The sequence below is a fragment of the Lynx canadensis genome, chromosome C2, assembly GCF_007474595.2.
Source record: "Lynx canadensis isolate LIC74 chromosome C2, mLynCan4.pri.v2, whole genome shotgun sequence".
In the NCBI taxonomy this organism is placed as follows: Eukaryota; Metazoa; Chordata; class Mammalia; order Carnivora; family Felidae; genus Lynx; species Lynx canadensis.
The window spans coordinates 112,370,616-112,386,225 of NC_044311.2; the positions used below are offsets into that span (position 1 = coordinate 112,370,616).

Consider the following 15,610-nt stretch of genomic DNA (forward strand, 5'->3'; position numbering starts at 1 on the left):
ACAGGTATAGTTTATTACATGTGAACCCATCCCAAAAGTTAATATGAAATAGGAAATACTGTCCCAAGTATATTCTCATCTACTTTCAAAATACTCTTTGTCAAGTCCCTAGGAAAACAGGTTTGCACAAACAAGCAATTCAGCAAGGCTGATCATGTGACTGCTTCTTGGTGTGCACTCCGAAGAGATCCCACAAGGGGATTTTCCATTCCCTCTGTGCCTGAAAATTCTCTGACTGCACATTCTATTCTACTTCTCTTGACAAACTCAGACTAAAGGATTCCTGTGCCATCAGCAAGATCTTCCAGCCCTCCTCACCACCCACACCCACCTCTCTTCCAACACGGGTGATGCTAAGAGCCTGACATGGGTTGATGTTGGGAGTGGGGTCCATGCTCAGTGACAAAGGAGGAAAGGAAACAGCAAGACCACGTCAGCAAGAAGAGAGAGACAAGCCTGGCTGAGGCACATGTAGATGATGAATTGCTGTGTGGGAAGGGCTTCTGAAAGCACCTATAGATGGTACAGTCTAGTTCTGAGATAAAGACCAGGAAAGAGTGAAACTTCTAGTCATACACACCCAAGAATCCTGGCAGTAGCTCACATTTACAGGGACTAGGACCTTGTAGACACTTGCTCCAAATATTTAAGATACAGTCACTATTACTCTTAAGTCACACATCCGGGCACTGGATGGAGCTCTCTAGGTTCACATCCTGGCTGTAGCTTTTACCCACTGTAACAAACTATGTATGTTTGCCTAGTTTTAGTTTCTCCATTAAAAAAAAAAAAGACTATCAAGCATACTTTGCAGGGTAGTGGTAAAAACTAGAGAGCAGGACATAATGCACATATGCCAAAGATCTGCACAAAATTCAACCCATGAGCTACATAAAATTTAGGCTAGAAAAGTACATACATGGTTGCTGTTCATATGCAATCAAAAACAAATTAAGTTGATGGCATAGTTTTAAATTGTAATAAGTAAGTACAGCTGAAATGAGCCAACATTACATAATCCACACTTCGATCATGTGGGCTCTCAGAGAAAAAAGGAGAGAATTTCAGACAAAATCTTGCATTGCTCCTCCAGCTCTGTTCTGTAAATTCTATCCCCATTTTCACATCTCTGTCCACTACTCTCATTTATGTATTTGCTAAATAGCACTTCTGTCCTCTTGGGCAAGAGGGAAAATTCTGTCATTTTGCTTTTTAATGGAGTGCCTATTCCATCCCCCCAATGGACCACTGGCCAAATCCTAAAGGGTAGATGAAGAATCTGTACAGAAAGTCTACCTTTGTAAAAATAAGTGTATCAGCTAAAGAGTCTATCTTTAGCAATTTCATTCCTAGATGGTTAACTTGACACCAGAATTTTCTACACATTAAGTTACCTTTTGTAGTCAGAAGAAGTATTATCTCAACCAACTGTTCTCTTTCCTCCAGTATAATTCTGAATAGGAGGAAGAGAGCTGCTTCTGAAATCCAATATTCAAGTGAAACAAAACAGATCCTCGTGAGCAATCAGAAGATACATAGGAAGGTACAGGAGACAGCCTATGGAGGGGCTGTGAGCTGATTAACAGGGGCTACGAATTAATTCTCTAGTAACAACAACTTAGGAGAGGTGAATGTGGGTTAAAATGTCTTGACCTGGGACTAGGATTGCTCATCATAAGACTCTGCAAACTTTTGAGGCAACCAGTTTTGCAGTTTCTAAATTAATTTTGTGTTTATTTGAAGTATCATGGAAACAACTACTAGACATTTTAGTCATGCACAACTACTATGGAATTTTCTTGAGTGAAGACATTTTACATTGGGGTGCATATTTTGAACCACCTTAGCTAAAACTAAAAGTCAAACAAAAGCGAGGAAATAAACTCACTTGTCAGATTCATCAAAGAGATCACAACTCTGCAGTTTTGAAAGAGCAAGTCGAAAATATTCCGCTAGAAAACAAATGACATATTATAAATAAAAGGAATTATGGCTTCTTAGATACCTAGTAAGCAACCCTAGGTATTCCCCCCCCATCCCTCCCCCAACCCATTTCAAAGTTGTAAATCCATGTGGGTTTATTCCTTGGTGGAAATTAACAATACAACTGCAGTTAGCAGGCACTACTCAATAGGTACGCTCAAAACTGCTCTAAGGACACTTCCTGAAAACTCCAGGGGGGTAAAAAAAAAAAATGCCTTATCTGACAACAATTCTGAAAAAGTAACCCCAAAAATACCAACATCTGGGGTGCCTGGGTGGCTCAGTCCGTTAAGTGTCTGACTTCAGCTCAGGTCATGATCTCATGGTTCGTGAGTTTGAGCCCCACGTCGGGCTCTGTGCTAACAGCTAAGAGCCTGGAGCCTGCTTCAGATTCAGTGTCTCCCTCTCTCTCTCTGCCCCTCCCCTGATCATGCTGTGTCTGTCTCTCTCTCCCAAAAATAAGTAATAAGACATTTTTTAAAAAAATACCAACATCAGATGATATTAGTGTAGAATATAGCCTTTGAAACTGATATTAGTATAGAAACCAATATTCAGCAAATTTAAATGTATTATCAAATTCTCTGCAATATTTTTTTTAAACCTATACACACACACATACACACACACACACACACACACACACACAACACACACACACACATAACAGGATCCACTGAATAAATAAAATCTGACTCAGAAAACTAGGCTTGTCACCTACTGGGCTTTTAGGGTCTCTCAAAAATCTACAACATAAAGCTGCTTAAGGCCAATCAGTTGTCAATAAGTGGAGAGAAAACGGTTTTGTCATTAGCAGATAGAGTAATTTCTCTCTCAATTTAGCAAAATACCTACTGGTTAAAAGGCTGATCAAGGAGTTAGAACTTACATTGATGGAATAAAATAAAACTCAGAGGTAAAAAGGCAAAAAGGGAGACAGGAAGGAAGTTAACCCACAGGTTTATCCTGCTAATTCTATACTAGAATAAAATACAGCATCAGAACTCATGAATAATACCATAGCTAGACAAAAGTAAAGAGCAGTTTCTCAAAAAACAACAACAAACTTCCCGTTTTATTTTAGAATTCCACACTGCCTCAAAAAGGAGTAGGGATTTCTGAATTAAAATTTAATTTCCTTCAACAAATTGCCGAATCATTTCCTTTAAGAATCCTCATGAAGCAGTAAGATGAAAAGTCCTTAAAATTATATAAACATGTGGTTCACATCAAAACACACTCCCATTAATAGGGCTGGGTAAGAATAATATTACTGACCTGATGTTCTTATCCCATAGGGCAAATCAAACTTATCGCCACCATACAAGGAAGCAATCTTTTTAAAATCAGCTGCACACAGAAAAGGGTGAAACTGATGAAACCTGCAAGAAAAGGAAAAGAATCATTTCCCCCAAATGCCTACAATATATGCAGCCTTCTAAAATCACAACTGAAGACAACTGAAGTATAATACTCACGTTGATATATGGACTATATGCGACTGTGTAACTATTTTTAAAGTATTTTTTTATTCACTTCAATGCTTATTTATGGTCTTATGTTTTAATATTAACATTATTTGGGGGGCCTGGGTGGCTCAGTTGGTTAAGCATCAGACTCGTGATTTCAGCTCAGGTCATGAACTCGCAGTCCATGAGACTGAGCCCCCGAGTTGGGCTCTGCACTGACAGCACGGAGCCTGCTTGAGATTCTCTCTCTGCCCCTCCCCCATTTGCTCTCTTGCTCTTTCTCAAAATAAACAAACTTTAAAACGTAAAATTATTGAAAAGTCACCTTAAATGGAATTTAAATAGAATAGAGAATGGAATGTGCAATGGAACTACAAAACCAAGATGGAAACGCTACCCAGGCTGTGGAACCAAAGTTTTGTCACAACTCTAGAGGCTAGGGAGGGGGATCAAAATTTAAAAACAAATCAATACCAAGTGAGGAAATGTTAGCCATATACAGGAAGAGACAAAGGAGGTAATAAGGGGAAATAAAGCACGGATGCTAAGCCACTCCCAAATTAAAAAGTACCATATGTGTGAAGTTTTGTCAGCTATGAAAAAAAAAGTAAAAATCAAAATGAAAATAAAGAACAGTTAGATGCACCTAGGATTCTTGCCGGCATTAAGACTTACTCAAGAACAACAACTATGGACATGTTCTTTCTTATTGCCTGCTCTGTCCTGAGCTATGCCCCACTGCCCCCACTCAGGTCCTCTCTCAGACAAGAGAGACCATTCGATGAGGATAGGATGTGCCTCTGTTTTTTCCCCTCACTTTTAGCAACCAGCACAGAGTAGGCAGGTTCCCCATGGTTAATAAATGGTTGAATGAATTTCAACTCCGTATTACTTCTTTATGGAACCAGTATGAAGTAGAAAAAAAGAAAATCAAAGTGCTTTTAATGCAAGAGAAGGAACAAGTCAAACTCACCCTTACCCCAATCCCCCACACTTGGCCCCATTTTTCCTGTCATATCAGCTTTGCCTTTTGTTAGTCTAAAAACTGCAGGTGCAGATCAGAGTGCCCTGGGGTTGCAGTGGCTGTATGACAAAATGGAAATAAAGCACAGAATAGGGGTGAAATAGCTTCAGTTTCATTCTAGCTTCATTTGCATCCATAGTAGCCACTCAGGAGCCATTACACCTTGGGCAAGTCACACGAGCTTAAGGTCTTCAGAGCTGGGCTAAGAACTCACACCATATTCAGACTAAGGAAACACGTGAGGGTGGGCCCTTCCTGCATGACATATGATCTGTATCCCAGACTTAGTTTTGAGAGTGTCAGCATTCTCAGGGGTCCAGCTTTATTTATGTATGCCAGTTTCCAAACTAAAATGTATTTATACCCAGTGTATACTGGGTTCCAAGGTAAAATTGATTTCTTACTATGGGGTCATGGTTAAAAAAGTTTAAAACCACTCTTCTAGTTTTCCAGTGGTCCTAACTAGAAAGATTTACCATCTTATAAAGTGCTTATAGTAGCTATGATATACCTGTAAACATATGCAGAAATATTTTATGTATCTCCAGTTTCCTAGAGAGTTGATTTTAAAAGGTTAAGAACCAGTCATGGAAACGTGCGGTATACTACGCAATGAAAAGAAAATTTACAAATATATAAACTTTTGATCCTTAATGGAGAACATATTGAAAAGCTTGGACCTGTTTTACACAATTAAACATGACCAGACTGTCATTTATTTCTATTTCTCTAGAAGCGTTTGGACCAGCAATCTGTCACAGTTGAGGTGAAAGAGGAAAAGAATATTTGTGGATATTCTGCAAGTCCTGACAACTATATAAAGATTTACATTTACATTCCAAGTAGTTCACTGAAAGTCATGGTGACGAAAAATTTCTCATCATGAAGTTTAACCTAGAGACAAGGGGGAAAAAAAGCTACAAAATAATAAGGGTAAAAAACAACATGGGAACAACAAGGGGAGAAATAAAGCCCTGAAGAACAGTTCACTTTTTATGATCAATTACAAACAGAGCTCTCTAATCTCACCTATGTAAAAAGAGTAACTGGTCTGATTGAGTTCTTCAATGCCTTTTCTGAAAATATATGCAGAGCTCTGACCAAAAGCACAAAAAGAGACGGGATATTCAAGCTCTTCCTTAAATATAGAGTGTCTACGCTGCTAAAGTCCACTTTCATACTTTTCATACGAAAAAAAGTAAACAAGCGTGAAAAGTGATTACAAACACATTTTAAACATGTTGTAGGTCACAATTTCTTTTATCTTTTTACCTCAGGAGAGAGGCAAAAGCTGGCTTCGATAAACAAGGCTGGATCTTATTTCTCCTCTTCATTTCCACAGGTGGCACCCTAGGAGACAAAAAACAGGGTCACTCAGAAACCAGAACCAGGAAGCCTGCCCAAAGGAAAGCAAATGCCCTGGGAATCCACTTGGAGACAACCGCTGAAAGACTTCTCTGGCATGGAATTAAAAATCCTCACAGAAACCCTTGAGGGATGACCGTACTTTCTCCAGGACCTTTCACATATTTGAGGATGCACGGATACAAGGCGAGAGGGTGAAAAAGGCTGAGGTGACAAGCGACCCAGAAGGGATTCAACCAGCAGTGAACAAAGGGCCCTTCGAGAAGGGCTAGGGGTCACCACACTGTGGAAGCCACAAGTAGGCTGACTTCTTGGAAGTCTCCCCAAAGCCTGCCAAACCCACCACACTCCAGTGCACATGACTCTCTAGGTCCCCCGTGCCACAACTGGGCACACCTACCATGGAAACACAGACCTGAAGCTCTACAGAGGCAGCCTTGTGATCTAGACTCCACAAATCACACCATTCAGAGTCCTATCTCACTCTCCTCTATTCTTGGCACAGGTTAGGACCTTCTGGGTCTCCTGAATGGAGTGCTTGTCTCCACAGTTTAAAAGGGTATTGTGAAACAAGACAGAGCATGACAACAAAAATAAATGAGGGGGACAGAGTGGCAGGATCCAGAGCTAGCCAGGTTCATAACGGCCTAACAGAAGACTTTATTAATGATCAATTATGTGAAGAATTCATCTAAAAAACTAATCCATGTTCTTCTATAATCACAGGACACAAACTAAAAGAAGTAGTCTCAATTTTTTAGAAATCCACATAGTTAGGACTTCTAGGTTTATGTTTTTGTTTTTGAGACACACACACACACACACACACACACACACACAGTCTGAGCCGGGGAGGGGCTGCGAGAGAGGGAGACACAGAATCCAAAGCAGGCTCCAGGCTCTGAGCTGTCAGCCCAGAGAGCCTGATGAGGGGCTCAAACTCATGAACCATGAGATCATGACCGGAGCCGAAGTCAGACACTCAAATGACTGAGCCACCCAGATGCCCAAGAACTGCTAGATTTCTAAACTATGAAACTAGTAAAGTCCTTATTAGAGAAACATCTTTTGTGACTACCATACATGGCAAGAATCCCTTGATTTATATGTTTAGGAATCCCTAAATCCCTTGTTATATATTTATATATCCCTCTCTCTCTGACCCTCCCCCATTCATGCTCTGTCTTTGTCTCAAAAATAAATAAACATTAAAAAAATAATAAAAATAAATAAATAAAAATTAAAAAGTTACCGGTCTTAAATAATTTTTAAGGAAGTAAGTTCACAGCACAAAACCCACCTGAGGTAATTTCCCCCGGTATTTTCTGTGACTAGTATCACGGGTTAGCTTAGGAGGTAGCTTAGGAGGGTCATAAACACTCTCAAACCCGGATGACAAAAGACTGCAGAATTCAACACTCTGCATTGTCCTCTTTATCATTTCCCCTGTGACACAATAGGATTTGTTTACAAAGTATACTCCTTGCTTTCTCTTCTGTTCTTACCTTCCGTTACTAAGAGTGGTACAGAGACAGGATGTGGCAAAGACGGAAGGAGAGAACACCGTGTATAACCTTCATGTGGTGTATAATCAGACTTCTAAGTCCTCTAGCTCAGTATTTAAGTCCAAGACCCAGAAACTTTGGGCCACCCCCCACCCCCACCTGGCATTGGATTTTTCTAGTGACCATCTGCCTAACTTCCTTCCATGAAGAGCATTACAATAATTTTTCAATCAACAAGTGGTGAAGTAAATTCAGAAGCATGAACTTTTTTTATCTAGATGGGGGTGGGGGACACAACCAGAAACATGATCTAGAATTTCCTACTGAAAAACTGGCAAAGAGTACTGGTATTTCGTCTAAAATAGAAAATTATCATGTGACTTATTTTGATATCATATACTACCATCCATTCAGGATTTAAAGGTCATCAAAACTTTATTCCTAGCCAAAGGACAATTAGGGAAAAGGATGAAAAGCTTATTTCATAAGTTTTCTCTGCCATAAAACTATCTGTGCTTCTTCAAAGTTTTATGAGACATTTCAAGTCAAAGTGGTTTCATAATGTGTGTCATCATGCACCGAATATTTTTAAACAAAGAAAACCATATGCAGTGTCTCTATTTTAATCATCACTATCTTATCCAAGCATTTTAGGCTCAACAGTCAAGAACCACCGAGTCCAAGAATTACTCCATCAATTCAAGGAGATGAAATATTATATAAAGAATATTATATTCCAGAGATGGGCAACACCACTGCTTCACTGATGTCAATAAAAATAAGGTGCTGTTTTATCAGTTTGAAAACTGTTAAAGCTACGATGTACAAGACACTAGAATGGTAAAACCCCAGTTTAGCATGGAAAGCTAAAAAAGGATCAAAATGTTAAAGAGTTGTTTTGTTTTTTTGTTTTTTTTTTTTATAGGTCCTTCTAACATCATTTGTGTGACTGTGTCAAAGACTAGTTTAGGAATCATTTTTATTTATTTTTTTATTTGAGAGAGAGTGCACGCGTGCACATGAGTGGGGGAGAAGGGCACAGGAAGAGAGAGAGAATCTTAAGCAGTCTCGATGCTCAGTGCAGAGCCCAACATGGGGCTTGATCCAACGACCCCAGGGTGATGACCTGAGCCAAAAATCAAGAGTCAGACACTCAACCAACTGAGCCACCTCGGTGCCCCGGGAATTATTTTTAAAGAGCAAAAATGAAACTTACCAATAGGCATTTGTTCCCCATAATATACAATGCAGCACATAATAGAGAAAGACAGCACTCAGGAATATGGCCACAAGGTACCCTCTCATGGCTGGCCCACCTGAAACACAAGAAATGAAGTCCAAAGAAAAAGCGTTATCGTTTGTTATGTAGATGGGTTCACACAAGAGCTCAAAATAAGCATTAGTGAATAAACATATAGACAGGGAAGAAAAGAAAATGATGTAGGCCTACTATTTTTGGAAATATTCACTAAATTTGTAGGAAAAGAGTGTTTTTTTTCTGTTTCTCCTCAGCCTGTTTAGTCAATACAACATGATGCGTAAACCTATCAACAGTACCATGGTTTCAAAGCTAGCAGCTGCCATCCTACTTTCTCATGTTAGATAAGAAAAACATGCATTCAAAACAAAATTTTACACATGTATTTCAGACCCAAAACTTGTTTTCAGAAACAGTAAAAAATACCTATTTTCACTCTCTCAACAGAAAGTGAATATATGCCTTAAGATGTAAACAAACATTGCATTCCTCAGTGCTCAAAATGATTTTTTTTAACGTTTTTATTTATTTTTGAGAGAGACAGAGTGAGAGTGGGGGAGGGCAAGAGAGAGGGAGACACAGACTCCGAAGAAGGCTCCAGGCTCCGGGCTGTCAGCACAGAACCTGATCCAGGGCTCATGAGGTCATGACCTGAGCCAAAGACAGACGCTTAACCAACTGAGCCACCCAGGCGCCTCTCAGAATGATTTTTAAATGCCATGTATTGTAATTTTTACACGTCCTTTTTGCAATTTTTAAAAACTGGGGAAAAAAGGCTACTAAGAATATTTTCCACATCTTCAACTTTTATATACTTTTAGATGCATCCATTTGATTTTTCAGTATCCTAGCAGAGGTACATTTCAGCTAATTTCTTGCTTATTTTTGCACTATATCAACAGTGTGGTCCATTGTACATTTGTAGATCGACAAAAACCTGGACAAAATCTTCGCTAGAATATAAATTTTAAAAACCCTTCATAGAATATAGATTTTTAAGAAACCTGAACATATTTTGTTCTCACTTTTACTTCATAGAAATGAGTATGTTCTCGTTTCCACATGCAATTAAATGCAAAAGACAAATTTAATATATTATATGGTGCTTACAGTAGATTTCAATGCTTGGGACTTTAAACAAATATGCTAGCTTTTTGCCTGTCAAGTTTCTGGTTCATTTCGACAATTGCATGTACCTCTTGTTCACATCCATCCACCTTCATCGGGGCAATGCAGTGCAGACATGGTGAGTCTGGGTAGATGCATTTCCAGATAAGATCATGCTGTCTCCCTTTGAACAGTAAAATAAGTCCAAATGGAACTCTTAAAATAAAGCACTCCTTTGCCTTCATAAACAGAATATAATACAATTTAAGCTTTCCTCGATAATGTGGGGTCATCTTAACAAATGTCATAATTATGCTGGGCTCCTCTGGAGCTAATGAGGGTATGGGACTGTTCGCTACGCCGTCCTTATCCAGAGGAAATCGCTGGTTTCTCCTCCCTTGGTGTCAGCTGCTGCTTCTCACTTCTATTCAGGCAGCCGCCACCCCCACATGCCATTATTATAAGTTAGTGAGAAATGCCTATGTAAGGAGAAAGCAAATAGAGGAGTTAAATAACACACTTTACACATACTTCCTAGCACACATGATCGCCATGAAGAGTCAAACTGGTTGGCAATCAGAACACATGAATTACCGCCCAATTCCACATAATTCCTGTCTTGGGGGACCTTAGGTAAATCAGTTTACCACTTCCAACCTGAGCATCCTCATCTGTTTACAGGTGAGAGCACAGAAACTACCTCTTTGAGCTATTAGGTAGATTACCCAAAATGAAGCGTGCCCGGCACAACCTAGGACACAAAATATGTGAATGTGGTTGTGTATTTAACGGTGGTTCATTTTCTAAAACTGGCAGCTGTGCTCTTTTTCTAAGTAGTAATATGCATGGGTTTTGAGAAAGCCAATGTGAGACCTGGCCTATCCTGATGCAGCCTACGCCGTCTTCTTTGTTTGTTTTTAATTTTTCTTAGTGTTTATTTATTTTTGAGACAGAGGGAGACAGAGCGCACGTGGGGGAGGGGCAGAGAGAGAAGGAGACACAGAATCCGAAACAGGCTCCAGGCTCCGAGCTGTCAGCACAGAGCCCGACGCGGGGCTCGAACCCGGGAACCGTGAGATCATAACCTGAGCCGACGTCGGACGCTCAACCGACTGAGCCACCCAGGTGCCCCAACCTACACTGTCTTCTTACTGGCCTGACAGAAAGATGCAGTTGCATGTGGCTTTGGCACAAAGTCCCACATCCTCACATGGCAAAGGGAGTAAAGCAGTTTATAAAGCGCATATAGATCTGCTGCTCCCATCCCCTCAGGCCTGCACCTCTCTTTCTGCTTTGTTCGGTCTTCCTCACCCACCTGAAATGTATGCTCTCTTGATGTAACTGTGGGTTATTTTAAAAATCATCTTAAATTCTCCTTGGTAGAAAGAAATAAATTGCAGGATCATTAGTAGGTTAAAAAAAAGGAGCAGGGTATGGCTCTATGTTTCTTGAGGAATACTGGGTAAAATCCAAGTGATGGAGAGTGCTAAGGTTTGGGATTATCAGTAAAAGTCTCTACTTGGCCCTTATACTTGTTCAACATTATCAGCCTTCCTTCTTCCCCCTGTACTGGGAGAATTGAGAAAGGTCAAACTGGGGTCCAGCTGGGTGCTAAAAGGCAACTCGTCGTAAAGGTGAGAGGTAATCATATTAAACATTCACCGAAGGCCATGAGCAATGCTTCATGAAGACAAGATACAGACCTATCAGTGCCGACAGGAAACTGATGTGGACTTGGCTTGTCTCATCCCTTTGATTGATGGGACCTCAGCAAAATGCTTTTTTCTTTCACCCATGCAGCTATTACCCAAACATGGATATAGGACAAATCAAGACTCCAAAGAACACAATGGAATTGCAGTAAAACCTTAGATGGCAGAACAACCTGTTCTGTCAGTGTTGTTCAAGACAAGCAAACATTTCTGATAAATTTTAACTTGATAAACGAGGCATGTCTTGCAATACGAGTAGTACGTGATGGCAAATGTCACATGATCACAACTGAGCCAATGGTTCTTGAAATTCTCTTTGATATGCAAGTGCTTTGGATTACAAGCATGTTTCAGGAACAAATTATGCTCACAAACCAAGGTTTTACTATATTTACATATCCTGTGACTCCCTTAAATATACACTGTAATTAACCCTTTTTTGTTGTACATGCTGACGGTGTCAGACATCAGGTGTGTTTGGCAACTCTGGGAGTTCTAGAATCCACCAGTTAAACTTGAACTGAAACAGTTTTAGAAACTACTAATGTTAGGCTTGAGACTATCCTGGAAGGTATTTTACCATGGGCCAATATAGTCACCAATCTGCTTAACTGCTCAATTATTTAAGGCTCCACCTAAAATAACATCATTTATGCAAGCACCCAACATGGATGCCACTTACCAGTATCAGCAACTTTTTAAAAGCCTATTTACATGTAAGATAAAACAGTATAGGAAGGTCTAGAGAAGAAACTCAGATTTACAATTCAATTTGCTTATCTGTTCCCCCAAAATGCATTCTTTGGGAAATTTATATATTATTTTGCAAAGCATGGAGATATCAATAAGCAAGATTTTGTTGTTTTTCATTCACTAATATGTGTTTTAGCTGGAAACCCAGAAGTGTAAGGGAACATGTTTTCCTTTAAAACGTAAAATTAAACTACTCTTGAAGAGCCATTGCATACACTAGCTGAGAAAAACTCTGTATTTCATGGGCAATTCAAAGCATATTCAAGTTGCAAAGTAGACTGAGCCAGCCAGGATATCCTTGTGATAAACATTTATAGTTCCTCTGCATACTTGTAGAAAAAAAAGCTTCCATGAATAAACAAATTCCCCAATTGTAATGCTATAAATGGAATGACCATTTTGCTTTGAGCAAAAGATATTGACAAAAAACCAATCAGAACATATAAACATATTTAATATATAGCATTTAATATATAAATATGCCTGCTTTAAAGCAAAGAAGGAAAAAAAGAAAACCGCAACCCCTCAGGATAGCTTAAACTACCAAAACAAACAAGTCTCAAGATCTTGACATTAAACATGACAGACTCAGCTTCTTGGCTGCATCTGTTCCCAAGACCAGGGTCCCTATAACATTATTTACAAAATTTAAGTCATGAAGTAATTATTTATCTCAAGTGTAGGTAGAGGACATCAAGGAAGAACAGGAACTATTGGCAGATATCAAATGTTTATCTCTTCTTAAATTATCATAAACCAATATATGAATAATCTACATGAATAATCTACATATGTCAAAAGTGGGCACCATCTTGGCAACAGTTTCCCCTTTTTAAAAAAATTTTTTAAATATTTATTTATCTTGAAACAGAGAGAGAGAGACACAGCATGAGTGGGGAGGGGTAGAGAGAGAGGAGAGAATCCCAGGCAGGCTCCACACTGTCAGCACAGAGCCCAATGTGGGGCTCGAACTCACAAAACCATGAGATCATGACCTGAGGTGAAATCAAGAGTTGGATGCTTAACCAACTGAGCCACCCAGGCGCCCCTCCCTTCTCTTTAACAATAAGTGTATCTTATCTGCGTGGATAGTCTGTCTTGTCTATCATTTTATTGCATTAAATGATATGCAATATGTCCCTTCCTTCACTTAAGGCTCAAACCAAGCTTGACAAAGGGTGCACAGGTATGATCCCCCTCATGAATGAGGAAACAAAGTTTCTGAAGTTGGTTGTCCTAGGTCACACAGTTTAAGCGACAGAAATAGACTTAAGGTCTGACCATTTCTTCCTCCCAGTTCCATTCCTGGGGTCATCCTGTCTCTCAAGACAAAAAGCATGAGGAGAACCCAAAAGAGAATTGTAATCTATAACTTCCTGACAGTGCTCCGTTGGCGGCTAGAGCTCCCCACAGGTAAATTCAGATATCCATGAAAGGGAAATGGCTCTAGGGCAGCGTGCCCCAAAGTGATGTGGCAGATCCAAGGGTCAGCCCCAGATGGGGGCTTGTTAACATACTCATTCCTGAGCTCCTACTTACTCTGAATCTCTGGATCTCAGAAATGTGCATTAAAACGAGCACCCTCCAATATAATTCTTATGCATACTGAAGTTTGAGAACCATTGCTCTAGTACGTGTACTCCAGAGAACCACAGAGGAAAACAATAATGGGTTTACAGAAATACAGAGACTCTAACAGATGTGACAAGAGTTATCCTGACTAGACTACGAGCTCCATAAGAGCAGGATAGTCTGTCTTGTCCATCATTTTATTTCCAGCATTTCTAACAATACCTGTCACACAGAAGATGTTACGTGGATAGCTGTTGAATGTAGTTATACATCCTGTGACTAGATGCTTTGTTTGGGGGGCGGGGTTGTTTTGTTTTGTTTTCCAGAAGTGCTTAGCACATGGCAAATGCCCAATGAATAACGGTTCATTAGAATCATTAAGATAGAAGTGTTCAGCATGTGCTCATCATGTGCCAAAGCTGGTGATAAATGCTTTTGGTGCATCAGCTCATGTAATGCTCACACCCACCCTGTGAAGGAAGTGGCCAACTTGCAACTGCCATTTTATGAAGAAAACTAAAGCTCTGAGAGAGGCAGTAACTTCCCTGAGATGATAAGTAACAAAAATAGAACTCCAACCCTTATCTACCCGACCAGAGCCCATGCATTATGCCGCCTCTCTCCTGATGTGAGCTTCCATAAATGGGCACAAGCCCATCTTTTTGATACCAGACTAAACATTACAACACATTTCTCTAATTTGTCTATCCTACCAGCTCCATGGGCAGTACAAATTCTAGGGATTGTTGAAATCAAGAGAAAGGTTATGGTCACACACTGGGCTGAAACAAAACCCTGTTACTCCCATCCTTGTTCTTGCCAACTCATTCTACTGGATTTCAGTCAACACGTTAATTATTCCCCCTCCATGGTTCTGTTGAGTGTCCTAGAGCAGTGATTCTCCAACTTCAGTGTGTATGAGAAGCAAACAGGAGGGTGCTTGTTTTCAGGCACCTTCCTGAGCCCCAGAGCAAGCTTGATAGCATTACTTATAAAGACAGACAAACAAACGCTATGGGAGGACACTTGAAAATGGTCAGATTTTTAGTTTTAGACTCTCCTAATGCTTTATCAAACCAAAAGGAGTTTGTTTGACCAACAGCCAGCTAGAATGAAGCACGTTCAATAATAATTCCGCAGTCATTCACCAAGCACACAAATACTGTGGGTATCTCAATATCAAACAACACAAAGGAAGAAACATCCTTCATGTCCACATTTCCAGATGCTGAGCACACAGACCCAGGCTGCCTCACCTCTCTGTGACATTTCCTCTACACCTGGCTACACACTCTTCCTAATGCCTCTCTGTCCATAGGCTCAGCACCCACCCCCAAGCTCTAGGACCGACCCGGGCTCAAGGCAAGGGAGCCTGAGGAGCCCCAGAGCAGCAGCTCAACAGTTTGGTCAGGCTCCGGCTGATCCCACACTGACCTTGGCCATCTCCTTCACCAGGCCTGGGTTCTGTTGCCGGGAGAATGTGCATTGAAACGAGTTTTGTTTTTCAAAGTCTGCATTCTTCTCTCTCTCAGCCACCCCAGCAGCTCTGCAGCCAAACTTCCAGTTTTTTAGTAACTTGGATCTGAAACCATGTCCTCATCCACTGTATTCCCTTATGCTCTCCGCTACGTCAGTGACTGACGGATGCCCTGTCAAGGCTTGGTCTTGCCTCATACTCCACACACTGCTGCTCAACACAGAGGGGATATCCTTTTCTAGTATGTCCAAAGACTCAACAACCTACGTCTTTGGACATATGAGAAAAGGATATCCCCTCTGACTCCCCGTAGCCCTGTGGGCACAGAGCTTGGCACGGGCAGGATCTCAGCCACAGCCTTCCCCTTAGCCAGGTGCCCCTGTTC

The 15,610-nt window shown here is 40.4% G+C and overlaps 1 protein-coding gene across 14 annotated transcripts in view; it reads right to left on the reverse strand.

Moving 5' to 3' along the window:
- ST3GAL6 (ST3 beta-galactoside alpha-2,3-sialyltransferase 6) overlaps nucleotides 1-15,610 on the reverse strand; it is a 75,917-nt gene that overhangs the window by 32,412 nt on the left and 27,895 nt on the right. For 11 of the 14 annotated variants that reach the window (XR_003971690.1, XM_030329154.1, XM_030329162.1 and 8 more), the window contains 4 exons: nucleotides 8,563-8,662; nucleotides 5,749-5,826; nucleotides 3,262-3,365; nucleotides 1,889-1,952 (listed from right to left, as the gene is read on the reverse strand). Coding sequence is in view for 13 of the 14 variants with exons in the window: in XM_030329154.1 (XP_030185014.1) it covers nucleotides 1,889-1,952; nucleotides 3,262-3,365; nucleotides 5,749-5,826; nucleotides 8,563-8,662 (346 nt within the window). In the remaining variant the exon portion in view is untranslated. Of the gene's footprint in view, nucleotides 1-1,888; nucleotides 1,953-3,261; nucleotides 3,366-5,705; nucleotides 5,726-5,748; nucleotides 5,827-7,141; nucleotides 7,234-8,562; nucleotides 8,663-15,182; nucleotides 15,605-15,610 lie in introns of those variants that run through there. The other 3 variants (XM_030329155.1, XM_030329164.1, XM_030329165.1) reach the window with 3 other exon arrangements.